A 26,227-nucleotide genomic window follows, 5' to 3' on the forward strand; every position below is an offset into this window, starting at 1 on the left:
CACATTCTTGCCGGCTTTCTACGGTGGAAGTCCTTTGTTTAGAGGTTAGCGATGTAGATTTGGTGGATGAATAATATTTTTTTTTCTCCTCGAGGAAAGCCGTGCATTGCGAAGGGCCGGCAACACAGGCAGTCTTTTCGTAGCAGCGGTTCGTGAACTGGGCCACACAGATTCATTCCATTTCTTAAGATGCCATTCGCTGTTCTTGCAGCCAACTAGCGCACACGTCTTTCCTCTAGCATTCCACATTTTGTGGCGCAAACGAAGTGCAGTGCCTTAGCAATCACCTGCTTGCATTTCCGCAGCTGATAGCACAGTAGCAGTGTAGAAACGGTAATGGTTTCGCATTCGCCTGAGGCAATGTGTGGTGTGATGGCAGAAGCGCTCTCTCGCTCCTATGGAGCAAACTGCTCCGGGAAAAGGGCCAATAAAAAAATTACTAGTTAGCTTTTTCTGACACATCCAGTCGTATCTCAAGTGTGAAACTTTGCACGAAGGCTCTTCTGTATCTACATTATCTGAAACCAAGCTTTTTACGTAGTCTGAAATTTATTTGCAGCTGACCTTTTTAAGTGCTCTCCAAAGCTTTGACAACACTGCTGCAATAATGTGAATTTAAATTATCAGTTAGGGTACCCACCTCAGTAACAGCCCAGTGGCTATGGCGATGGGCTGTTAGAGGTCATGTGTTCTGATCTTGTGGCCACATTCCGACAGGGGCAGAATGTAAAAATTCTCACGTTCTGTGCATTGGGTGGCTGAACCCTGGGAGCTCAGTGTTAATCTGGAGCCCCCCTGCTATTGCTTGCCTCATAATCAGATCGTGGTTCTGGCATGTAAAACCCAGGAACTTTTTTTAAAACAAAGGACTACAAGCTACAAAGGAAAAAAGAAAAGGTGGGGGGGTCATGAGAATGATTCAACCTCAGCATCTGCTGAATGACGCTTGTGAGTCCAGATGGTGTGTGGGTTCATTTCTCAGTGCATTAACAGCAGCTCTCTATGCATGCTGTGACTTTGCCACTTCTCTTGCAAGTAAAATTTAAATTTAACCTGTGACCTGGAATGGAAAAAACTGTATTATATAACTGGTTAAAGACTACAGTGCAGTACAGTAGACTCATTAATTAGACTCTGGTTAATTTGATCCTGGCTTAAGGTCCCGGCCGGTGTCCATGCATTTCTATGGGCCCAGACTTTTATTATTTTGACTCTAAAATTGGCTTTCGCCAGATAATTTGAACTTGACCCGTTGGCATGCACATGCCAGAGCCCAATGGTGACTCCAACAGTGACCGCTTTTGTCCGTCTGGCGTCTGTCTCTACGGAGCTCAGGGGATAGTAAATACGTTGAACACAGCCCAACTCGTTTAAAAGGCCTATTTTCGCACTGCCCTAGGAAGATTTTCAAGAATAACTGTACCTCACAATGCCTGATTATGGTATTTGCCCACTAACCCGCCGTGGTTGCTCAGTGGCTATGGTGTTGGGCTGCTGAGCACGAGGTCGCGGGATCGAATCCCGGCCACGGCGGCCGCATTTCGATGGGGGCGAAATGCGAAAACACCCGTGTACTTAGATTTAGGTGCACGTTAAAGAACCCCAGGTGGTCCAAATTTCCGGAGTCCCCCACTACGGCGTGCCTCATAATCAGAAAGTGGTTTTGGCACGTAAAACCCCAAAAAATTAATTAAAAAAAAATTATTTGCCCACTTTTGACATGTGTCTTTTCTTTTTGTTCTCTCTCTCTTTCTTTTTCAAAAAGTTTGCTCGAAAATTGCCTGTGTGGTGCAGTTGGACACAGTGCCAAAACGACCTTTGCGGCATTCATAAGCATTACTGCATAACACTGATGTATCGTGGCGAAATTGAATTTAGGAAGCCAGTCAAAATGCAACACATATTAGACCCTTGCCCATTTTTCTTGCTAAGAAATTGAGTGCGCTTTAGATTTTTGCTTCTGTTTCGGAGCTTTAATGGTCATTTCTATGTCAGTTTTGTACTTTGGATGCGTAGAATGAGGGAGCGCATTTGATTCGCAGGCTTGTTTTTAGAATCGGAGAAGTACTGGCAAATGAATCAGCGGTATGCTATGGCATTTTTTTTTTCACAGGTTGTTTAATTCAACTCGCTGGATAATTCAATCAATTTTGACAGTCCCGTCATGGTCTGATTAAGGGAAGTCTACTATAGATTTGTCTGAACTGTGTTACAATTTGAAAACAAAAAGAAGGGCGACTACTGCATACCAAACAGTCGTTTTGTTTACCGCTGCACATCCTCTGTCCTGTTCTACGATACAGTGAGCAGCACTACACCAACTGGCCTGAAATGCTGCCCTTTATCAGCTAGGCTGTTTCACTTGTTACGTTGAACTATGGCCAATAGTAGTATTCCAGGTTCTGACCTTTTACTGGAAAATTTCATTCCGAAATGAAATGCCCAGTCGCTTACCGGATGGTCTTCTGGTTTAATAGGCGCGGCGGCAACGCTGTGTGCAGGGCGGCATCGGTGGTGGGGTCAAGCGGGACTACACGCGCCGGCCTGCGACCAACACCAGCTCGTGGCGGACGCCGGTGCCAGTTGTGGTGACGGAGCCGGGCGCGGCCAACACATCTGGAGAGCTGCAGCCGGGCGACTACATCATCGCAGTGACCGACGTGCACCGTGCACGGCCACCCATCTGGCGCATCGAGGGACGGTCGCTGCTGCAGCGCTTCGAGGCCCTTGAGACCGGCGAGGAGACCCTCCTCTACCGAAACAGCTCCTCCGTGAGTGCCTGTTGCAGTAGCGACTGTAGGGTTTCATCACAAGAACACTAGAGGGAAATTTAGTGCTTGTGTCTGTGCATGGCATAGGTTGGCATACTCGCTCACGACTGCACCGACTAGTATTCCCTCCATATGCACCTCACAGGTGTGAAACAGGCATTCAGTGAGTGATGAAAGATACAAGTGGACATGAGTATAAACAGCAGTGAGTGTCAGTTAACATATGTGCAAACAAAATTCAGTGATGGTGATTTTGAGTGGGCGTGAGTAGGAATGTGTGCGACTGTCGGCGACTGTGGGTGGACATGAGGATGAGCATGAGTCAGTGCCGGTAAATGTAAAATGGAAGTGACCACAAAAACGAGACGGCGTTAGGGAGTACGAGTGGACGTCAGTGGGAATCTGAGTGAGTGCCGACAAATGGGAGTACACACGAGTGTGACTGAGTTCATCGCCTGCGAAAGTATGGGTGAGTGAGTATCTGCTTATTTTGCAGGTCGATGATGCCTGACACCTATACTGCACTTCACCCGGCATGTCTAAGAATGGCATCAGAGCGGTCCTGCCAATCATTTCGCTGTATTTATAGATTTGGGTTCTTGACAGTGAAGGCCCACAGAAGTAGGCAGGTTGAATGTTTTGCCATTTATGAATGCTCTATACAGTCGGATTTTATTATAACGAAGTTGTCTCGGATATGAAAATGCTTTCATTATATCTGATATTTTTTATACGCATACAGCGTAGACTGCTTATAACACAAGTCACACGAGTCGCAAAATATCTGGTACCACACTATAATCAAAACATTTTTCAGAGGCTCTTGTACATGCAAAACACGTAGGCCAAGCAACCACATGTGTTTGGGAATCGAAGCATACGATCGGGATGTGCCTTCAATTTCGTTGGCAAGATGGCTCCTCCATTTCCTAAGTACCGTACAGTCACAGCAATGTATTTCGTTGACTCTGCGCCAAATCACAACTTTGGCCACCGTTTCCAGACAAGAGGGCACAGGCTAGGCCTAGCCTGCGGGGTTGCCAGGCAGTACGTCATCGTGAGAAGCTCGCTTTTGATGTATGTTCATACTCAGACAAATACACATTGATCTGGCATGATGTCACGTGCACAGGCTGCACTGATGGCAGCGCTCCTGAAGTGAAGTGACGCCTGGTCATCCGGCAACTACACTGAATGCATATAGCAAAAGTTTGTATATGGCTGTACTGGTATAGTCATGGAGTTTCCTACAATAATTCTGGTCAAAACTGTGAAAGCTCGCACGTGGACAATGTTCCGAACTAATAAATTTGTGGAACACAGTTTAAACTGACAGCATTGCAGAGTCTAGGTTGCATGCGTGATATCTGCACTTCATGACGACGTAAATCACGGTGGGCAAACACGAAACACATTTACTGCCTCGACTGATTTTTCTGTGATGGTGGAGTGATGGTGGAGAACTACAAGCTGATCTCACTGTCAAAATTTGTTTTTCCAGCTTGCCCGATAATTCAGCCAATTTTGCAACCCCCTACCCTGTCGGAAAAAAATCAGTCAGCGGCTGCACTTTCCGCACACAAACTGAAGAGCCAGAGAGTGGCAATGCACTTGATACACACCACACATGGTTAACAAGCAGCCGGAGCAAAAGGCTTCTCCATCACCTAGGCAACCTGCTGCGCGCCTATTAAGCACCTCCCGTATTCCTCCCTCTTGTAGCTGTGATTTTTTTTTTCTTTTCTAACCTCCCCTGCCCCCTGCTTCTGTTCTTTATTTGTTTGCTCTCTCCACGTCTCTTCCTCCTCCTTTGCATCGCCCTCGTCGCTCTTCCCTCGTCCGACGCACCTCCTTGGGAAGTGGCTGAATAAACGTACACTCGCCAACTGAAAAAATTCAAAACACGGATTGACGTTTCGGCGCCCAATACGGGTGCCTTGTTCACAATGAGCGAATGCATGGTGGTCTTTATTATATATGCGTCGGAAGACGTAATGCGCTTGCGTACAACTCAGGGAGGGGTCCCCGTGTCCGGTTTAACGTGTTAGTAGTAGTAACAACACTACTACTAACATGATAAACCGGACACGGGGACCCCTCCCTGAGTTGTACGCAAGCGCATTACGTCTTCCGACGCATATATAATAAAGACCACCATGCATTCGCTCATTGTGAACAAGGCACCCGTATTGGGCGCCGAAACGTCAATCCGTGTTTTGAATTTTTTCAGTTGGCGAGTGTACGTTTATTCAGCCATGTTATTTCCTCGCCAGACGAGTTTTCGTCAAACCCTAGACTTCACCTCCTTGAGAAGCGCGCTCGCTGCCTCACTTGTGTGCAGGATTTTCCGGCAACCACATTATAACCAGTATACCGCTTCATGGGGCTGCGCTATAAGTGGTATGCAGATACACCTATGGGAAGAGGAATGGGAGTCAGAATGAAAATACCGCATTTTTTCCAGTCCCATACTATAAGCGGTTATGTTATAAATAGTACCTGAGAAAAAAAATTACGATCGGGTCTGTGCAAAAGAAACACAAGAGGGCTGCCTCTAACAGGCCACCAAAGGGTCTCCTGTGGATTTTAATCAACCGTCGACATCTTGCCATGCCGGTGAGAGGCACGGGAAAACAATAAATTGCACATACGCACTCTGCATCACTACGAATACGCCACCGCACAATCTGTGTTATTGCGCAGGATTGTCATGTTGGCCTTGCCAACTGTGGTCTAACCAAGCAAAGCCGCTACCCAAAACATGCACGTAAGTAAGGTCTGCGACTACAAACATATTGGCAGTGAGGTTCCCATGGCAACTTGTCACCAGCCACTCTGCCAGCGGCACTACTCAGTCTGCTAGGCTTAACGAGCGCTGCTTCCTCAGGAGTCTGCAACCAAAGTTGGGGTTACGTACCAGTTGATCTGGTGGTGACCACCTCTGGTGGTCTGGTGTTATGGCCACCATGTTTGTGGCATGCACGCACTCTTCAGGCCCGAAACACCATGTGGCATCCGAAATGTCCGTTATTACCATTGTACATTGGTGCTAAAGCTAGGTGGTGGTGCCACAGGAATGTGCAGGTCTGAAAAATCGGGTGTCTGAAAGTTCGGGTCAGCAACTGTATCTGGCATTTTTGCTACCAGGATATAGATATTGAGGCATGTGCAAACAAAAATTTGCTTCGCTATAACCAACATTTTGTCAGAGCCCACATTACCAATTTCGTTTTAGTAGCAGAATACTCCATTGAAATAGAGCGTGACCAACCAAAGTTTATATTTGCTTTGTCATATCTGATAATTCGTTATGTTTGTGTTTGTTATGTTGAGGTTTAACTTAAGTTGTTTTTTCAGTCGATGACTAACGAACCTCAACCAGTCATGGGTGCAATCATTGACATCACTCCTAGCTGCTTTAGGAACTCACTAATGTGAGCCCCCTCTCTACGCGACCTTCATTGATGAAAGTAGTGGTTGCAATGCTCCTTGTATTTTTCAGTGGTGCCCTCCTCCTCAGCTATCACCATGTTCAGTTTAATGCGCCAGTGTCCTTCATTATGGCATGCATATTGCCATGTATTGTTCTTTTACTTTTTCTTTATGTTAATTTACACTGGATAATCAGCATTATCAAGTTGTTGCTTAGTGCATCGCAAACCCTGCTGTATCCCAAATTTCTGGTATATTGTCCCAATCGTAATACAGTTGCAGACCGATTTCCCGTACCTCGTGGGGACTGAGAAATAGTGTGAAAAATCAAACAGCGTGAAAAACTTGTTCACAACCAAAAAATAAAATTGATTAGGCTTAGAGTGGCTTAATAATACCTCTAATAATGAACTGCTTCATGCTAACCTTGGAGGCAATCAGATTTGCTTGGATTTACGCAAGAGTGACGTCCCCACGATCACTCCAAGAGTGCCAATCACACAAATGCAAAGCCGCACAAATACTCACAAAGATGCGACGTCTCCGAGACACACCTGCTCTGTAGACACAGCATGTGCAGATAGCAACCAAAATTTTCAATATAAGTTAATTTATTAAAAAAATGGATCTCGCATTAAGTGATTATAACGATAGTGCTGACCGAAAAAAGAAAGAGACAAGAAAAAGTGCTATCCTCTGGAGCGTTTTGTCAGCCAAGGAAAAACGGGCATGACCTCTGAGACTGGAGGATGACGTGCGCTCTCTATTGAAAGCGTGCACCTCCCAATCTTGGAGGCTATAGAGCACCCATTGGAAGCCATGCCACCTGAAAATTCAACATGGCGGCCCGCAAGATTGGGTAGCGTGACTTGGAATGAGCGATTTAGCCCGGAAAATCGAACTTTGCGGCTTAACTCTTTCCCCGCCATGGGGGAGGGAAATGGTGTTTTTTGTAAGTTACGCCAGGTTTCTTTTTCTGAAGGAACTACTGCACTCAATATTTTATGCAATACTTAAACAAAAGGCAGAATGAATGCACTTTTCACCCATAAAATTTTTATTAACGAGATGTATGTCATAAAAAAGGTATAAATTGCCAAAATCAAGATTGCACGACAAAATTGAACAGTTTGTAAAGACACCCTTTTACCTAATAAGAAAAAAATGTAACAAAAATTATGTGATATGCAAAATGTACTGCCATCTAATTGGCACTATTTCCGAAAAAAGTCTAAATATTTTATTGAACAGGTATTCAACTACAAAAATTTAAGTGCAAGCACTACAGTTCCGTGTGCCAGGCTGCGGCCGTCGATATTCCAGGCTGGCTTGCGTCGTTGTCGGTCTCAGAGTCAAAGTCTGACGAAAAGGTAGCATCCTCAGACTCGCTGCGGCTCAATCCAAGGATACAGTCAGCCACAAATGCAACGGCATTGCGAGATCTGCAATCTTTCAAAGCACACAGGCCGCTCCGGGAGGCGGCCATTTTTGCTTTGTGCTTTGACGATCACCAAAACTTCAGAGTGCACCCAAAAACGAACACCTGGTGGGGGAAAAGCAAACTGCTTAGAAAACAAAAATATAGTTATTCTCTTTTATGTCCTACGGTGCAAAGTGTCCATGAATGGCGCAGAAAGTCTCAAAAGCGGCGTTTCAAATCATCGATAGTGGGCGGCGATATTTGCTTTCTACTTCGATGAGCGCAAAAACTTCAGAGGGCAGTGTGTCTGTGAGCGGCGCGGGAAGTCTCAAAACCGGCGTTTCAAACCATAGTTAGCGGGCTAACAATGATTAACAACAACAATTTTTGGAGTCCGAAAAATCTGTCGGTGATTGTAGTAGGAGAGGTGTGTCTGATGAGATTGTGCGTGTGTTGCAAATAGTGTACATGTTTGAATGTAAGCGTGCATCAGTGATTACCCTGGAATGTGCTGTGTGATACACATACTATATGTGTCGGACACACTAGATCCGGTAGAGTTGACTCAACGACTGACAGCTGTGCTCACCACCGTCACGATTGGAGTGTGGCTTGTCTTTTTGAGCTCAAATTCACCCAATTAGAGTTAAAATTCCTAACTTGCACATTTGGTAGTACTCAGTTGCTCACCGTCACTACAGTGTAACAGTATGGCTGTTTGTGCATAGCCTCACAGTGCTGTACCTCTAGAGGAGTCTCTCATTTGTTTTCATGCAAGTGATCAATGCCAGTTGTTGGGGCTCATAACGTGCTGGAACTGTGTCGATGCAGTTTTCGGCGTGGAACCCGCTGGAGCAGTCCAAGTATGCCAACATCTCGGTGCGGGTGCACTCCAACAGCCGGTCAGCCACCGTTGTCGAAGTGCTCGAGATCCATGCCAGTCCCAGCTCCAGCCTCACCAAGTGAGAGTCCAGGGTGGCAAGCTTTATTTTTCTTTCGTCCTTGGGACTTTGTTCTTAATTTCCTTGCGAGTTTCAAGGTCCTCAAACTGCACATTGGGCTGCGAGGTGCACTGTAGCAGAGGGGTCTGTTTTAATCTTTACCGCCTGGCTTTTTTAACATGCGACAAAATCCAAGTATGCAAGCATTATTTGTGTTCCGCCCGCATTGGAATACAGCTGCTTCAGATGAGTTTTAACACGGGGCATGTGCTCAGCAAGAAAATAGATCTCGCATATGCAGTTTTGTTATACAGGAAAACCTCGTTAAGTCGAATATCGTGGGGCCAAAAAAAAATGTCTGAATTTACCGAATGTCGAATTATCGAGAGTATCAAGAAAACAAAACAGATGCTCACTACATCAACACACTTTTATTTACTGAAGAAATCAGCAAATCCTGTTTTTATATTGCTCGAAAGCGGAAGCTGCAGTTCTCATCTCGTGACTGATTAGCTCGCACACTGGCGAAGGTCTCGGGACTTCCTTCACAGCGCAGCCGCAGCATGCGTCTTGATATGCCTTTCACTACTGCGCACACATTCCAATCATTTTTTCACCAGATTGCTGCCCATTGCTATGTAGACGGTGCTTCATCCTTGACAGCTTTGCACTTAGTAAAAAATTCACCGACGATTACGATACTCCTTATTGCGAAATTTGAGCGCAGCTCTATACATGTTTTCATTTTGTGATATATTGAGGCAAAGAATTTGAGAGATACATGTAGCAGAGTCGGCAATCGTCGAAAATGCGATCTACAGGTTAAGGGGGGAGGCTACCCTGGAGACCGAACTTTCTTATTTTTTAAGATATCCAGATGAAACTTTCAGGGTACGTTCACACCACCGAACTATGAGGAATTGCGAAGTTTCATGAAGATATGTTTATTAGTTACAGAGTTATTGAGGTCTAACTAGGTGATTCATGTATGTATATGCCTGAGGAAGAGCCTGAAGAAATGCCAGGACATCGTAGGAAGCTAAAATTCACTGTGATGATCCCTTGATAGATATCCCAGGGGGCTAAAGAGCCCTTTTCTTTAATTTCCCCTCCAAAAAATTTTAAGACAACTTTGAATTTGATGTAGCCACTAATGACCACATTCATCAAAAATTAATTGCTTATTATAAATTAACTGCACCAGCTTTCAAAAAAAGAAGTCAGTTACCCCCTTGCAATGTCATTCAGGAACAGAATAAAAAAAACGGCATACAAATCTGAAGAGCGGTTCTTGAGATATCGCCGTCCCCAGCACCACTACTAGCAAAAAAATCCATTCCGAGAAAACAGGCCTCTAAGTTGAACCCATGTGCTTCTTTTATTAGAAAGCTCCTGCGGAGCTTCTAATTAGCTCTTGCGGCTCCAGGCACACTCAGTGTGTCGGATTTTCGACTGGCGACAGCCGAAAGCGCAGTTCCGCCGCTGAAAAGCGTCTACGCAGTCGGCACTCGCTGCGGGAGATCAGAAGTTCGATGCTCGTACAAGACGCATATCGCGCTCCCGTGCACCGAGCATCTGCACTGTCTTGGGCTTTGCCGGCATCGCGTGCAGCGAAGAACTAGTGAAAAAAAAAAAGCGGAGCAAATAATCGAAAAGATAGCGCAAGGCGATGGGCAGCGCGCAAGCTCACGTTGAGGCGGACGGAGCAAGGGGCAACAGCGACGCGAGCGCGGCGGGAGCAGCCGCCGCCACCCGCGCAGCAGCCAATGGCAGGCGCGCTTTAGCCCGCGAGATTTGAACGCGCTGTTCCGACCAATCAGCGCTCCGCATCACATCGCGGGAAATGCCAATAGCGCCTCAACCGCGCCAACGATGCCATTTTGCAAGGTGGCAAAATAGAGACAAAGAATCCACGGTCAAAACGACACCAAGATGGCGCGGGCGTGCCGCATGGGCTGGGAATGGCGCGCGCGCGAAGTTTGACTTGATTTCGGCATTTGCGCGTGTTTTTTGGGCCGTGGTGGCCTCAAAAGTAGCGTTATTTTTGGTACTTTACGGTTGAATTAGGTGCTGATAATTACGGAACAGGTAGTTTATGAGACATACAACCCAAAAATATGGTTTTTCAAAAATCGACCTTTTCGCGATTTTTCGGTTTTCAAGGGCCGCGTCCCCCCTTAAGTACATCAGCTTTTCTAGATGACTCGTCGAAGATTCCAGTGTAATCGCTGGTGCCACTTGGCTTCCAGAAAGTTCTACACAATTCCCATTGCACATACAACCTGATTACAAAATAATCGCGAACCACGACAATCGAAACAAGCATGAACGAGACCAAACCAAGCAAAGCAAACAAGCGCGAGTGAGAGCTGATACGAGCAGACGATAATACGAAACGAATGGCCAGGCAGGTCCACATGAAACCATTTTCCCAGGCGTACATCACTGAAGGAGCCGCCCTCATTGGTCTCTGCCGTTTGCGGCTCACATCTTTCATCTGCCACTCCGCGTTCGCTCTTTTATCTTTTACTGTTGTGCTCGTTCACTTGGTTACGCCGCCACCGCCACTCACTGCATTAGGAGCTGAGCTCTAACACGAAACTACTGTTTGCCGCAACCACTGTGGACAAAACCGCGGCTGCTGTCTGCACGATCATGAACGGCAACCTTGCGGTTCTGAAGGCACGTGACCGAAAACGAATGCTTGCTGCAACTGTGGATTAAACCGCGGTCACTATCGACACATTTATGGATGGTGACTACGCTTTCATGAAGGCACAAAGGTGACGCGGTGCTACGCGTGGCAGTGAACACTAGAATAAAGACTTTAAAGGCACAAATAAGGACGAAGCATTCTGGCGTTGCTGTCATTCACCTATGATTTCTACTGATGACTATGGTGGTGCCGAATCCACCACTTCGTTTTGGTGGGCGCTGACGCCGTTTTTGCTCTCTTGCATTGCAGATTTGCGGCACTCGCCGAGCTCTGAGAGTTGTCCGAATCAACCTTGTGTGGCCAAATACGTCTGAATTATCCGATTTTGCAAATTAACGAGGGTTGAATTAACGAGGTTTTACTGTAGCAGGGGAATACTCGCTGAAAAAAGCCATGCCCACCAAAATTTTCTTGCATTGTATATCACCAGATTTACTTCTTTATAGCCAATAATTCATTGTACACTAGACTGCTGTTGATAGAGAGACTTAGAATAGGGGCCCCAAATGTTTTGGGGCCTCAAAGAAATAGCGTCGAAGCCACTGCGCATGCGCGAGACACAAACTGCGTTGGGAATGCTATTTCACCGATTTAACGAGAGCCCAAATAGCGGCCCCAAAAGCTTTGCGCCAGCAAACATGGCGGCACCCATCGAAGCGACGGCTCTAACCAAGCACCAAACTGGGTTCGATTCGGGGTAACGCTTGAAGTTCGCAAGCTAGGAGAAGTGACTGCGGTTATCGCTTTCTCTCAACTAGTGTGTGTTATGAATATTGATTCACTAGACGCTGCTGACTCCGAATTTGATTGTGGATTTTATGGCTCGTAGGCCTAACATGGTTAAGCTTGGCTGGTGAAGGCACGTAAAGTTGGTTTGCTCAAAACAAAGTGCATCTAATCATTTGCTGCTTACAGAATAGCCTCTAAATTGTACTTAAACGCGAATACACGCAAGTCAAGATTACTATTCCTATCATAAAATGGCATATTTTATTTAAATATTTCTTTCTTTATTTCTTTCTTTATTTATTTAACTTTTCTTTGACGCCATAGTGGCACTGTCAGCGCAAGACACTATCCGCAAACGCAAAACCCTATTCTAAAACTCTTCATTCCTGCACGCCCCAACGCTAACACCCGCAAAGCTCTTTGGGGTCCCAAACTACTAGGGCCCCTATTCTAAAACTCTCTAATTTGAATTTGGTTAATTAGATCTTTTGTGTAATTTGACCGCGCCTGAATGTCTGTGTGAATCCATACATTGCTGTAGAAGAAAAACTTTAGTTTGAATGCGAAAGCATGCCGATTCGGTTAATTAGACTGTCACTCATGCCCCCTCATGCGAGCAGCGGTTACTAAAAACTTGAAAACGCAAGAAGTTCAGCAGACAGTGCTACTGGTTCCGTAAACGACGACAGTGACATGACAGTGACGACAGTGATGACCTGAGCAACCTAGATTGCAGTGATAATGACTACTTGTGCAATGCCCCGGGCAATGTCTGTTTTGAGGATTTTGTCAGGGCTGACGACTGTATTGAGGTCTGTGGGCCATTGATTAAAACCAACATGTCTAGTTTTTGTAATGCAGTAGAATCTTGTTGATACGTATGGGAAAAAAAAACACAAGAAAAACATACTACAGTGAAACCTCGTTAAACCGTAGTTGGCCGGAGCTCGGAAAAAGTATGTACTAAACTGTAGTACTGTTTAACCGAATAGCATGAGATCGCCCACTTACCTGTCGAAAACAGAACTCAGAGAGAGTGTGATGAAAGCGGAAAGAAACATGCCGTATTTATTCACTTCACGCGACAAAAGTGTTACAGCCGAACCTCGATATAACGAACCTCAATTTAACGAAATTCTCGAAATAATGCACTTTTTATTTTTCCCAATCTCTGCCCCATTGAAAACCATGTATTTTTTTCGCGATTTAACGAGGTCAATTTATACTGTACTTCCAATTTAACGAAGTCCTCGCGCATCGCACGCACATACCAGGAGCCTCCTTGACAGGCAGACGAGAACTTTAGCCGGGCTTACAGCAATTTGCATGCGCCCTTTAATGCTCAAATTTTCCCGGCGCGCTTCAATACGTGGAGCAGAACGTGCCGCTGCGCCATCTATCGTGTACGTATCGGGTACGAAACCTGCAGCGGACGCGCTCCTGTAGTGCTAGCCGGAGTGCTTCAGAAGTTCCGGAACGCGTCACGCTATGACGTCACTGGCCTGTTGGAACGGGAATGCGCTATCCGGAAGTCCGTTTACGAACAGCGGTCGTTGGGCACGTTTTCTCAGTTTCTTACCGTATTTACACGATTGTATGTCGACCGCTTTTTTTTTAATTTGAGTGTGAAGTTGGGGGGTCGACTTACAATCGAAACCAAAACATGGCCCCGCCAAAAAAAGCGAGACCAACGGGAGCTACAGCGTAGTTACAATTTTATGTTTGCTCTATGGCCCTACCCGTATCTTTTCGCTATCCCGCATGTTTGTTCGCTTTTCGGAAGGACATTTTCAACATTTTTGAGAGTTTTACAGTGCATGCAACACTCATGGGGGGGTGTCGATAGTTGAGAAGCGCCGCTGTTCCCATTTGCGGCGGCACCCTCAGAACGGCGGTGCTCGCGGGGAATATCGGTAGTTCATGGAAAAGCAGACACCGCTCGCGGATTACTTTCTCTGTTGAAAGGCATTGGCATTGGTTTGACGCGTTCCACTTGACTGCCGGTTACGTGCTACTTCTACGCTTCCCCAGTTGTCATGAGTGCTCCAGGCCCACTAATCGTTCGGCACTCGTTCACAGCAGCTTTCAAGAGGGTTGCCATCATTTACGCCGAAGAAACAAATCACAAACGGGTGGTGCGAGAGTGGCAACTGCAGCGAAGCGAAATTTTCACCTGTGACAGCAAGTGAGAAATTTCCCACGTGCCGAAGTCTGGACGCTTTCCGGAGCTCTAGGCTAAGCTTGCGGCATACGTCGCTGAAATGCGTGATCGGTCCCTGCCAGTGAAGTGCGACATGGTCATGAAACAAGCCTGGACCTTCGCCTTAATTTTAAGGCCCACGTTACATCACGTTAGAAAGAGCAACAGCGTCTATAGTTCAACCGGTGGTTTGATGCGCTGGCACAGCCGACGTAACCGGACGCTGCCATCACGCTCCAACACGCCTGGCGTCGCAATGCTCACCTGCGTGCGTATAACGTCGGATTATAAATGCACCTTGTCTTTCTTATAGCTGTCATCTCCTTGTTGCGGCACACAAAAAGTGTCTCCCGTTGCCCTCCTCTAACGACGAACACATTTCTCAACGATGCCGAAGTACCTGCCTCTGCAGCTAGCACAACTTGTTTGAATGCGGCACTATGGTGTAATCGCCTGTTTGGTGCCATTATGATAACGCCATGCCGCATGCCGGTATGACACAGGTCAAAACAGCAACGTCATTTGTGTACTTCAGTTGGCTATTGGCACGACTAGTAGCGGCTGCGATACTGACTTTTCCAGATGGTGCTAACTATACACAATATTTATCATTTTCAGTTAGAAACTGGCATGTTTTCTTTTTTTAAATCTTCGAATCTAAGCTGACCCAAGAGTTGGGCATATGATTATTTGAAAGAACCTATCTGCCTAGATTCGAATAAGCACGGTAGTTTAATATATGCGGGTTAGACTGTCTGTTCAGGGCCGATCACCCTGGATTGGATTGGATTGTGAAATGTTCTGTTGTCTCTGTGCCAGGAATGGTGGTATGGAAGCCAGGCCCACGGCATGTGGGGACCAGCAGCCCAACCTGGAGGAGAAGTTTGAGGTGTACCTGCAGACGCTGCTGAGCCACGTGCTGGACCCTAACTTCCTGGCCGAGGTGCGCCGCGAGAATGACGAGTATTTCCTCGCCAACCTGCAGACGGTAGACGGCGAGAATGAGCGCCGCAGCGCCCAGATTCGCAACGGCTTGTGGAGGCCCGATCTGATGGCGGCCATCGCTGCATACTCTGACCTACGTGTCACCGACCTTCCTCCCGGTCAGAAGGCTGCGGTGGCCATTAAGAACGAGACCCAAAGCCCAGCGGGGGACGAAACTGTGGTGAAGAAGGAGATAGTCGAGAAGCCGTGTGAGGTGGGTCCCTTTTAGATGCGTTGAATGCAGAAAGGGATGGTTTTTACCCTGCCTGCTACAGCTAAATCCTGCCACAACAAATTAATGAGGCTCATCAAAATTGCAGTACTTTGGTTGCCGCCTATGGCCAAGTGACGCTCGCTAGGCCTAGTTGGCAGGAGACGGCAGGAGGCAAGCCGTTGTCGGGATCTTGCACCGTGAACAACACTCGAGCGCACGTATAATGATCCCACTTAGAGTGAACATTCAGCTACTATGAACAGTTTCTCAACAACTGAAATATTTCGCAAGAAATCTATGAGAGGCCAGTTTGTTTATGATCACTCCACACACTGGTCAGTTCAGTTGCAATGAACTGATGCGTGGCAGCATCTCAACAAGCAGGGAGGAGCATGGCCTTGGTGGTCTCAACACTGACTGCCTTGAGCCTCATAGTTAACCTAAGCTTTCTGTATATGCCACGGGCTTTATTCACAATCACATCGACAGCTTGACAAATGTGGAAAGGATCATGTCAGTTGGAAACTACTTAAACACAGCTAAATCGCAAATTTCTGCCAGTAAATGTAGTGCATGTTGTTTACAGATATAAGACATCTCTTCTGTGCCTTGTTGTGCTCTGTATTGGTTGTTTTGAGAGCAAGTACAACTGTAATGAGCTCCTAATACAGCGAACATACTTTTTGTAATGAAGGTGTTGGTTGTATCCGGGCTTCTAAGTACACATGGAATACTGTATATACTCTCGTAATGAACGCACTTCTTTTCCTGAAAAACAAAAGCAAAGTTGAGGAGTGTGTTTATTATGCAGGGTAAACTTTATGGAAACTTTTTCGAACCGGCAAAAATTGAAACTTAAGACAGTAATGATTTGAAAAATGCATTAGATAACTTACCATTGCAGTAAAACATACAGGTGCATCATTTGCAAACCATAACGGTGTTTTTATTGCACTTCACTCTGCATCCTTGCAGCCACTTCTGGCTGTCTGCCGTCATCACAAGCATCACGTTCCAGCACTGCATTTTTGGCACCTGTTTTTGACAAGCACACCAAGCACTGTGTGCATTCTTTTTTCATCAACATGTCAAAGTGTTCTGTGTCTGATAAGCGTTTCCATTTTGTGAGCAGATAAACTCTCTATCCTCCAGCAGGCCTATTACTCGAACTACAGGCCCATCGCACACAGTGAAACCAGACAGGCAGAAAAGCGAGCAACAAAAGAGAATTCAACACTACGCCCGACTATGCCCACTGAATCGACTAAACGCCGGCCGCCCTTTTTTCACTTGAACTCTCCTGTGTGTCGTGCCCGGCTGCGCATCTAGTGCACGCGCGCTGGGCACGCTCTTCTGTTATGTCAGAGTCGCTTGCAGAGAGCAGTTTCATGTTTTCTTGCTCTCTCGAGTCTGCGAGGTGCAGACTCCGGTGTGTGCCCACACAAACTGAGTGTGACTTACCTGGCTGCCGCAGGGATGTGGGGAAGGCACAGCCTCGCGATTGGCCGAGTTCTCTGGCGAGCCCTACGACAAGATGGACCTCTCCTTGGAGCCCCGCTGTGAGGACAGGCCCGAGGCGCGTAGCTTCCAGTTGTGCACCTCCTGTGCGAGTCACCTTCCTACCTACAGTCAGCTGTACCACTACAAGTACCACACCTTCAATCGATGCAGGGAGAAGGTGAGCAGGGGAGGGTCTTTCTACAATTCTGGATGTACAAGCCAGGACAGGTAAACTATTGAAACGGGTAGCTTTGCCTGTTTCGCTTGCTTTCACGGTAGTTGGACTTTCACCGCCAATGCAAAGATGCCCGTGCAAGGGGAGCATTCTCTCAAGCAACCGAGTTGTGGGGCACGTTCCTTGCCAAGTGCCATCTATTACAGCACCTTTGAGATGCTTGTGCGGTGCGCCAGGGCTTTAGGGCTGTCCAAAAGTTTAGATGCTGGGGTGGCGCACTCTGGAAGGACAGCCCTCCCACTCTCCCACCACCTCTTTTCCTGTGTGGCTGCAGGATTGAGCTCCAGCATCGATACAGATGTGCTGGTTAATTGCTAGGTTCTCCATGAAATTTTGCAGTGGAATGACAAGTGCTATCTAATTATCCTGACTGCAACAAGTGCATGCTTTATATATATCAGCCCTTCTATGCTTATATATCAGTCCTTTAGTAAAGCGAATTGCTTTCTAGAAGCACTCAGCTATTTGCTTACATTAACAGTCATCTTCAATGATTTCTGCACAGTTCTTTGTATACGGCATTTACATAGACCTTTCATAGACAGACAATTTCTATGAAATTGCCGGCACAAATAGAGTTAAAGGCCCTTTCGCATTAAACTAGCTGAAAGATCTAGCAATCGCAAGCTCAGCTCTTTCTGGCACATAAAGCCACTGGCATGCATGGTCTTGATCATCATACACCCATTCATGTGCATGTTGATGAACTTGTTTTAGCAAGACCCTCATATTGTGTTCCTCGGTGAAGCTTGTATATTTGCTCTGGCTTGACATACGTATTGTGGTGCCACCTAGCACGCACTAGGAGAATCATGGCCTGCTGCCTCCGAGATTTCGGTGCACAACTTTGCATCTTTTATCACCTTCCTTCTTCCTCTTTGTTGTCTTTTATCCTCTGATTCTCTTTCGGCTAAAAATCTGGCATCATAATAGAATCTCAGTAATACCAATTTTGGGACGGCAGAGAACTTTGTATCAACCAACAGCAAAAAAAAGGAAACAGGGAAATTAAGGGAGGGCACGACTATAAAATGGCCTACTTGCTCAAAATTTCCTATTTTTAAATTTCCTTTCTCGCAATCCTAAGACCTTCTGTTATGGCGAAATATTTAGAAGTATGCTGCAGAATTTGAGAAAAATGCTTTTTTAGTGTGTTGTTTTTGAATTTGAGAAGAAAATCGGGCTTTGGGAGGTGCTATTGAGCCGCTGATCACGTGTGGCTTACTGTTGACACTGCAGTAACGCTGCAGACACGAGAGATAGATAGATAGATTCCAATAGCTGCAGCACTGTATTTCTTTCTGCAGAAATAAAAGTAGCAAAAGCGAGCACGAAAGGGAAAACTAGCATCGTAGTTCGTTAGGCAGTCACATGGCCTGCAGGGAGCACTCTTATTGGCTAACTCCAATTTGAATCACTGCCGCACTTTTTCGTGCCCATTCTGTCAGCAGCGAGCAGTGTACTTAGCGCCTTCCGAGGCCAACATTTCAAGGTCTGCCTGGTTATCTCGAGTTTCTTTTGTTGCTGGGTCTTTGCTGCTGCCTGATGGTGATGAGGACGGGATTTGCGCAAGATAAGGGAGTCTGTTTTCTTGGTGGCGAAGAAACTCGCATAATGAATGCACTTGTTTCCCCGAAAAACCGAAGCAAAGTTTGGAGGTGCATTTATTATGTGGTGAAATTTTATGGCAACTTCTCGATACAGTGAAAATTGAAACCATGAGACGGTAATGATTTTAAAATCCATTAGATAACACATCTTCGCAGCAAAAATACATGTATACTATTTACATACAGTAACGGCATTTTTATTGCACTTCTCTCCTTATCCTCGCAGCTGCTTCCAGCCGTCTGCTATTATCACAGGCATCAAGTAGAAGCGCTGCTTTTCGGCACCTGTTTTAACAAGCATGCTAAGCATGCTGTGTGCATGCCTCTTTCGTCGACCGTCCTGCTCATTGGCATGTCGGAGTTCGTCCATGTCTGGTCAGCATTTCTGTTTTGTGAGCAGGTAAACTCTCCGTCCTGCAGCAGGCATATACAGTGCAGTCCACTGATAACAATACCAAGAACAAAAATCCCATCATTACAACCGATCATCGCTATATGTGGACTGCCCTAAAAAAAAAGCTACCAAACATACCTTTGTAGCTACAAAACAAAATTTCCCACTTGCGCTATAAGGTAGACATTGTATAAAGTAGACTTAAAGATAAATGTTTATTTATACTTCTAAACAACATATGAAGTGTTAGGCACGCTGAAATAGCACTTGCTTTTGCGAGAGTTTCAGGTTCACAACTGTGGCGTCCAACTGCTGCGCAAATACTAGCGGCAAGAATTTGGCACGCATGAAATCAATAAGCAACTCAATTGATGACAGCGCACTTCGTGGGGACATCGGGGTCGATGTCAAAGTCAGGTCATTGTCAATCTTGTCGCACAACGCCGCCATCTGTCGCGACAGCGATTGCCCCGTAGAAGATCTCTTCGCATAACGAGGCAGTACTATCTGCACTCAGAAAGTCCTCCATCGGAGCACCACCTGTTTCATCGTCAGTAGCGACATGCTCCTAGAGCTCGGCAATGTCAACTACAGTGAAACCTTGTTAAACCGTAGTTGGCCAGAGCTCGGAAAAAGTACGTACTAAACAGTAGTACTGCTTAACCAAAATAGTATGAGATCGCCCACATACCTGTCAAAAACGGAACTTGGAGAGAGTGCGATGATAGGGGAAAAACCATGCAGTATTTATTTACTTCACGCGACAAACGTGTTATTTCCGTTTGATGCCGCGGCGGCCTAGCAGCGACGACAGCGGCCTCAAACTTGCTGAAGCGATGAGCCAGCTTTTCAGCCAGCCCCCTCGGCAAACACTCGCATGGCAGATTCCTCGTTGGCGTTGCATATCCTCCGTGCACAGGTGCGGTAGCGTTGCAGGAGTCGCGGGGCACCTTTTAATTCGTGGTGCTGTTCTCGTCACGGCGATTGCATTCATGAGGCTGACGTAATGAGCAGCTTCTGCCACTGTCGGGCCTGAATCGCCCATGATGTCGCTTTCCATGTCGTCCTCATCACTGTCTCTAGTCGACACTTCGGCAACAACAGAGGCAACGATGGCAAAAAGTCGAACCTCGTAGCCGGCATCTCTTCACCGTTGCAGCAGTGCTGCCGAGCAACTCCTTCACATTCCAAATGCCACACACTGTAGTCAACAGCAGATCCCTGTCGTGTGCCAGCGCCGACTTCTTCGTGTCACGTTCGACAGCACGAACGATATCTAATTTTTCTTCTATGCTAAGCATCTGGTGTCTTTTTTAACCGAGTTTCGGCATGACGCGAGTTCTCGCTTACACGAAGCCACAACACCATAGAATAAAGAACCAACTGACAACGCTCTCTGGCACGGCGCCCAAATGATGTTGATGTTGATGTGGCTTCACGGGCAAATGCACAGGGCGCTTGGAGGCCGTTGCGCTGATCTCTGAGGCTTGTTGTTCTGCTGGGCCGATGGAGACGACGCACCGCCGTGTTTGCGCGACGAAAAGTGGGAACACTACGTCTTAACTGATATGTATGCAATAAGCTGGTACGGTTTATGCGGATACAAAACGCATTATGTTTCATGGCTGCTGAGTCGGGGATTGGACTTTACTACTTTCAAAATGAAACTACTGTTTAAGCGGGTACGGTTTAACGAGGTTTTACTGTATTTCCACCATGTTGGTTCCACTATCGTGGAGGATTTCGCCCTGGTGCGTGAAGCCCGCCTTTTCCGTTGATCAGCATGGCCCCTGGTTGCAGCCGTCATGACAGCGGTGCTCCTGCAAGAGTTCATACTTTGAGCCTTGCAAAATTTGCAGCTTCGTCTCAAGCGACACGACCTTGCACTTTGTCAGCGTCATCTTCTATTTCCACGCGTGTTCCCACATTTGCCGAGAAGGGGGCGAGGGCAGGCGCTGCTTTGCGTCTCGCTTTTTCTTTTTTCTCTCTCCTCACACTCAGCACGATGGTGGGCAACACGGACGTGAAGTGGCTGGCACCGTCTTGTGGCTCTTCCTCTTACACATTATTACGGTGCCCACATTTGGGTAGAACTCACCAGAGCAACAAGAAGTTTGAGGAAGGCTTTGCTGGCAGTACCTTTTCTAACATGGTGATTTAATATAAAGTTGATGCCAAATACCAAGATTGCTGTTCCATTTAAAAGGAAATGTCTGCCATAACTAAACACTTAATGAATGTCATGTTTGGAGTGAAGCATCATAGAAAATTTACCATGCAGAATTTGAAGACATTGTTACATTAAATTTAACATGGTGCACCTCTGCATTAAAATGCATAACTGTCAACTTACATTGGGAGGCTGGTTCTGCCAATTTTTTAATGTGAAACTTATGGACAGATAAGGCAGACCTCTGCATTGCGAAAGCAGTAGACCCATGCAACGCTACAGAGCTTACAATACCCTAGCAGCAAATTTTCACTATTCAGGCAGTTTTGAAAAACACTGCAGTTTAAGTGTGACAGCAGAAAGCAGCCAAACTATCTTTGAGGAAGAACGGCTGGCGTGCCCACTATTTGGAGCACGCACATAGCTAACGAGCACGCACGGCAGCTAAGCGAGCCGGAGTATGCAGCGACTGTAATGTTACTCACGAGAGGGCGCCACTCCAATTCCTCGCTGCTAATATGTGTTGCGTCATGGCGGCCAGTTTTAAAAGCCAGCTTCACTGCAATAGATCATTGTTATGCGTTAAGGCATGCAAACGCCACGAAGGCTGTTTTGGTTCCGTGTCTGATTACACCACGCAGGCAATTTTCGGCCCAATTTTCTCGAAACAAAAACAAAAGTGAGTTAGAATCGGGCAAATATGCATGGCATCATGCAGGCATCACGAGCATTTGTTATATCATGAAATTCTTCCTAGATTAGGCCACAAATAAGTGTTTGCAACAAGGGACAACATGTTTTAATAGCATTCACTCCCCAACCTCCCCCGACGCACACGCTGCCACTAAAAGGGTCGCTATTGGGGTTACCATAATGGTCAGGCACTTGTGTGCTGACTCATCATGTTCAAGTTATCTGGAAAAAGCCAATTTTAGGATTTAAATAACGTATGTTTGGTCCTATAGAGATTCATGGGTGCCAGCCAGAGCCCTTGGTCGGGATCTAATTAACCGGAGTCTAATTAAAGTAAGTCTGCTGAACACACCAGCTTCTTTGATTTACTTGATTTTATGTTGTGTAGTCATTCGACATGTGCCACTGTGACACAACAGGTGTAGACGCTTTAAATATTTTCACACATATTAGCCTGTGTGACACATGGTAACTAGAAGTTGCGATCTTTGCAGTGCATAAACATACATTGCATGTGATTACACATTGCACAGGTTGGAAGTAAACACAAATATACACATCACCGTTAGTTGTACTGTAACATTTATTTAACCTCTTTACTGAAGCTAAGCTTTAGTTAAACTCGATCTGCGTAATTTTTAGTATTTTTCATTATTATGCTTCTGCGCTGCTACCACCACATAAACATCACAGGAGGCACAGCTCATTCAAATGCATTACTGCTTGTCTGAACTGTATGGCAAGATCGGACTCGGGAGGAAATTCTGCTAACAGAGGTTTACTGCGTATATTTGGTGACAATGCAGAATTCTGTGTGTACAGTCGTCAACCGATTTTCTGGACCTCGCAGGAACCGAAACACTCATTTGGCAAAAAAAAAAAGATTATTCGACTTAGAGTGGCTTAAAAAAAATCTCAATAATGCCCTGCCTCATACTACGCTTGGGGGCAATCGGATTTGCTTGGATTTGTGCAGGAGTGACGTCGTCACCGTATACAGTCTGATAAGAGCATCACCGCATTGGTGATGTCTATTGCAGCAAATCGCCCTAGCGATAGTAGAAACGAGCCACGTTTCTTCGCACCGCTTGGCTTTCGTGAAGGCACACGAAAGTGATGCCAATCGCACAAATGCGAAGCCGCACAAACACACACAAAAATGTGACATCGTCTCCGAGGCACAACTGCTCTGTGGACACACCACGTGCAAATAGCAACCGAAACTTTAAAATAAATAAATTCATAGACATGGATCTCACATTAAGTGATTATGGTAATTGTGCTGGCCGAAAAAAAGCAGCGGTGGAATAGCTGCGCCGAGAGCGAGCTTTTGCGCCATCCTGCACCAAATCGTCATTTTAGTTGAAAATTTTGCCGAGCCTGCCCCAAAGCATGCATAAAAGCAAAACCCTCCTTCCATCGATGCTTCGCAGCTAGCAAAACTGCAATCAAAACCAACACCTCTCTATCATCATCATCATCATAGAAAAATGCATAGGCCCGTCCGAAGAGTTTTCCACTCTTAGGGAGAAACTCTATGAGCCCGTTGGAGTCGTCTGGCTCGTCATTCGCACATTTTCCTCCAATGGATGTATACAATGTAGCGCCGCTGTACTTTCTTGCTTGCGCTTTATTTCGGCGTTCATCGATCCCACGTGGTACGTCAAAGTTTGCTGAAGAAGGATGTCACGTTCTAGGATTAAGCTTTTCCCATGTTTATGGGTGATAGCTGGGCTTCGCAAAAGAGACGCTGCGATCAGAATCGCACGTGGTGCATAGTTAAGAATGGTATTAGCGAATGTGGTACACGGCGAGAGCCGCCACTTCAATGGGTGCCTCCATGTTTGTTGATGCAGTACTTTTGCGTTGAATTTGTGTCGCGCTATTTCGGTGACATAGCGTCGCCGACACAATCGCAAAACCGTATTTGCATCTCACGAATGCATTCTGGTACTGTCGTTGTTGTTGTTGTCATCGTTGTTGTTGTCGTCGTTGTTGTTGCTGCAAACCTTTTGCATCCCTATTCCAAAATTCCCTAATGTGCTTGGCATGGCATGAGTATATTGCATGATATCATGTTCAGTGCTGGCGCACATACTCGAATCGGTCTTGCAGTGATCCTTTGCCCACAAGCCGTGACTGTCACACTGTGTTGCATCCTGGGTTAAAGGGAAGCTGAAACACTTTTCGAAAAAAAATGAGTTCCCTGCGGCATTATAAAGTTTTGAGTCCACTGAACGCGAATATCGCGTTTAAAAAGGGCGGAAACAAACGCAAGCGGCTGTTTTTTGCAAGAAAACACGCACCAGCGCCTCAGGGCATCGCGCGAACGCCGCTGTTGCTCGTGATTGGTCGGGACGGCTTTGACGTCATTCACGGGGATCGCTGGTCGGCGCCGCCGTTTTAGAGCGTAGCCTTTCTCTATGGCGTAGCATGCTGTTCTGTTCTGGCTTCACAGCTGAGTTGTAAGCATTATGGGATGTTCTCGCTGTCTCGGAGAACTTGTATTTTCGCCATACATGTTCAAACCGACAGCCGATACAGAAAACGATGGCGGCAACAGGGGCAACGACGATGTTGAGTGTGCCAACAGCGAGAGCGATGTGTGCACCTTCTCGCGCGTTGGAAATCTTAGTTGGCACATATGTCTTTTCATGTAGCTGCACGTTCCAATCACAGGAGAACGCGCTAAAGTGTCACTGGGAACATGCTGCTGGAAGAATGCCGAAGCATTAACATCTCATTAGATTGTAAATACGGGTGCAATTCCGCGATGTCATGCCCCTTGCCACTGCTTGTCTAAAGTTACGTGGTTTTTTGCGTATTGATACACGATCGCGAACATAAGTGTCGCGTTTGGCTACTTCAAACTCTTCAACATTATCTGCCTGTGTCACAATGGCTGCTTCAAACTCTTCGATTGGTGATGGTAGTGGAACAGGTTCATCAGGGGCTCGGTTCTCAAGGTGCTCTGGTAGAATCTGAAAGAGTGCAAGGCATGGATGTCAGGAATTTCAGCATATCATGCATATCAGCAAACATGACAACAGTTGTATTACTTACAGTAATTGAAATACTTTTTCAGTAATTTACGTGATGGATTAGTTGTCTAGTGATTTAGTAATGTGAATTATTTGGTGTCTGTAATTTCATGGCTAAAGTTATTAATAATTGCGTTACATATGCACCAGTAAGCTGTGTACGGCGCCAGAACGTTGGTAGTGACGTGAGGTGTCGTGGAGGCACATGGGGTGGGGAGGGCATGAAATGTTGGCAAGTGTATGTTACCTTGAAGAAAGGATGGCGTCCCTTTATACTTTGCTTTTTGCTTCTTGTGTGCATAAAAACTTTTTGGAAGCAATCGTAAAGTAATACCATTACTTTTTTGAAAGCGGTAATTGGTAATGTAATTCAAATCAATTAGCGTAATAAGAAAGTAATGAGTGATGTATTATATTTACTTTCAAATAATAATTTTGCATGCGTGATGCATAGGTAGTTAAAGGCAAGAAAACATTTTTTGTCCAGCAGCGATGCCTGTATTGGGCTAGACCACGTCGAACGCTGACAAGTTCAATACCTCACAACGTTACTTCAATATTTGAGCCCGTTCACCTTGCCACGAACGCGGCTGTGCCGACGCTCGCTTTTGCGGCATTTCGCTGCTGGCAGCAAGCTGTGAGTGCGAAATCTACGGAACGAAGTTTTTACACGACGAGTTCAACTACTCTAATGCGAGCATGAAAATATTACCGTAACGCGTTATGTCGTGCGATTTGAACACGAATGCTGATCAGCTAAACCTGCGGGCACCGCGTGGCAGGACGAATAGCAAATGTCACTGAATGTGCAAGCGTACCCCCGGCGAGTTATTTCACCATACCAAAACAGCGCCGAACAAACAGCCGTAGTACAGTGTTCCGTGACAAAGCGGAGTGGAAGAACAGGATGAAAACGGCTAGCACTTTGCACGCGTGTGCATATTCCCGGCTGTGCCGCCACCTCGCTTCGTCATAGGCCACTGTAAGGCCGTTTGTTCGACATTCAGGTGATCATCAATTTAAAAAATTGCCCGTGTGCACACTAAAACCCTTACGTCACCCTTTCTCCTCTTGGCGAAGGCCACTCTTGGAAGTGGCGAGGTGTTTCTCTTGTGGGAGAATATAGACGGAACAACGCCGGCCTTCAGTCGCGCCGATTTAATTGGAATACCGATTG

At 46.2% G+C, this 26,227-nt stretch overlaps 1 protein-coding gene across 1 annotated transcript in view; it reads left to right on the forward strand.

Moving 5' to 3' along the window:
* Positions 1-26,227, forward strand: part of LOC126537846 (uncharacterized) — an 80,690-nt gene that overhangs the window by 32,070 nt on the left and 22,393 nt on the right. The window contains exons 4-7 of the mRNA XM_050184920.3: positions 2,502-2,771; positions 8,455-8,585; positions 15,029-15,407; positions 16,882-17,085. Coding sequence (XP_050040877.1) covers positions 2,502-2,771; positions 8,455-8,585; positions 15,029-15,407; positions 16,882-17,085 — 984 coding nt within the window. The remainder of the gene's footprint in view (positions 1-2,501; positions 2,772-8,454; positions 8,586-15,028; positions 15,408-16,881; positions 17,086-26,227) is intronic.

The sequence above is a fragment of the Dermacentor andersoni genome, chromosome 4 (assembly GCF_023375885.2).
Source record: "Dermacentor andersoni chromosome 4, qqDerAnde1_hic_scaffold, whole genome shotgun sequence".
Taxonomy (NCBI): domain Eukaryota; kingdom Metazoa; phylum Arthropoda; class Arachnida; order Ixodida; family Ixodidae; genus Dermacentor; species Dermacentor andersoni.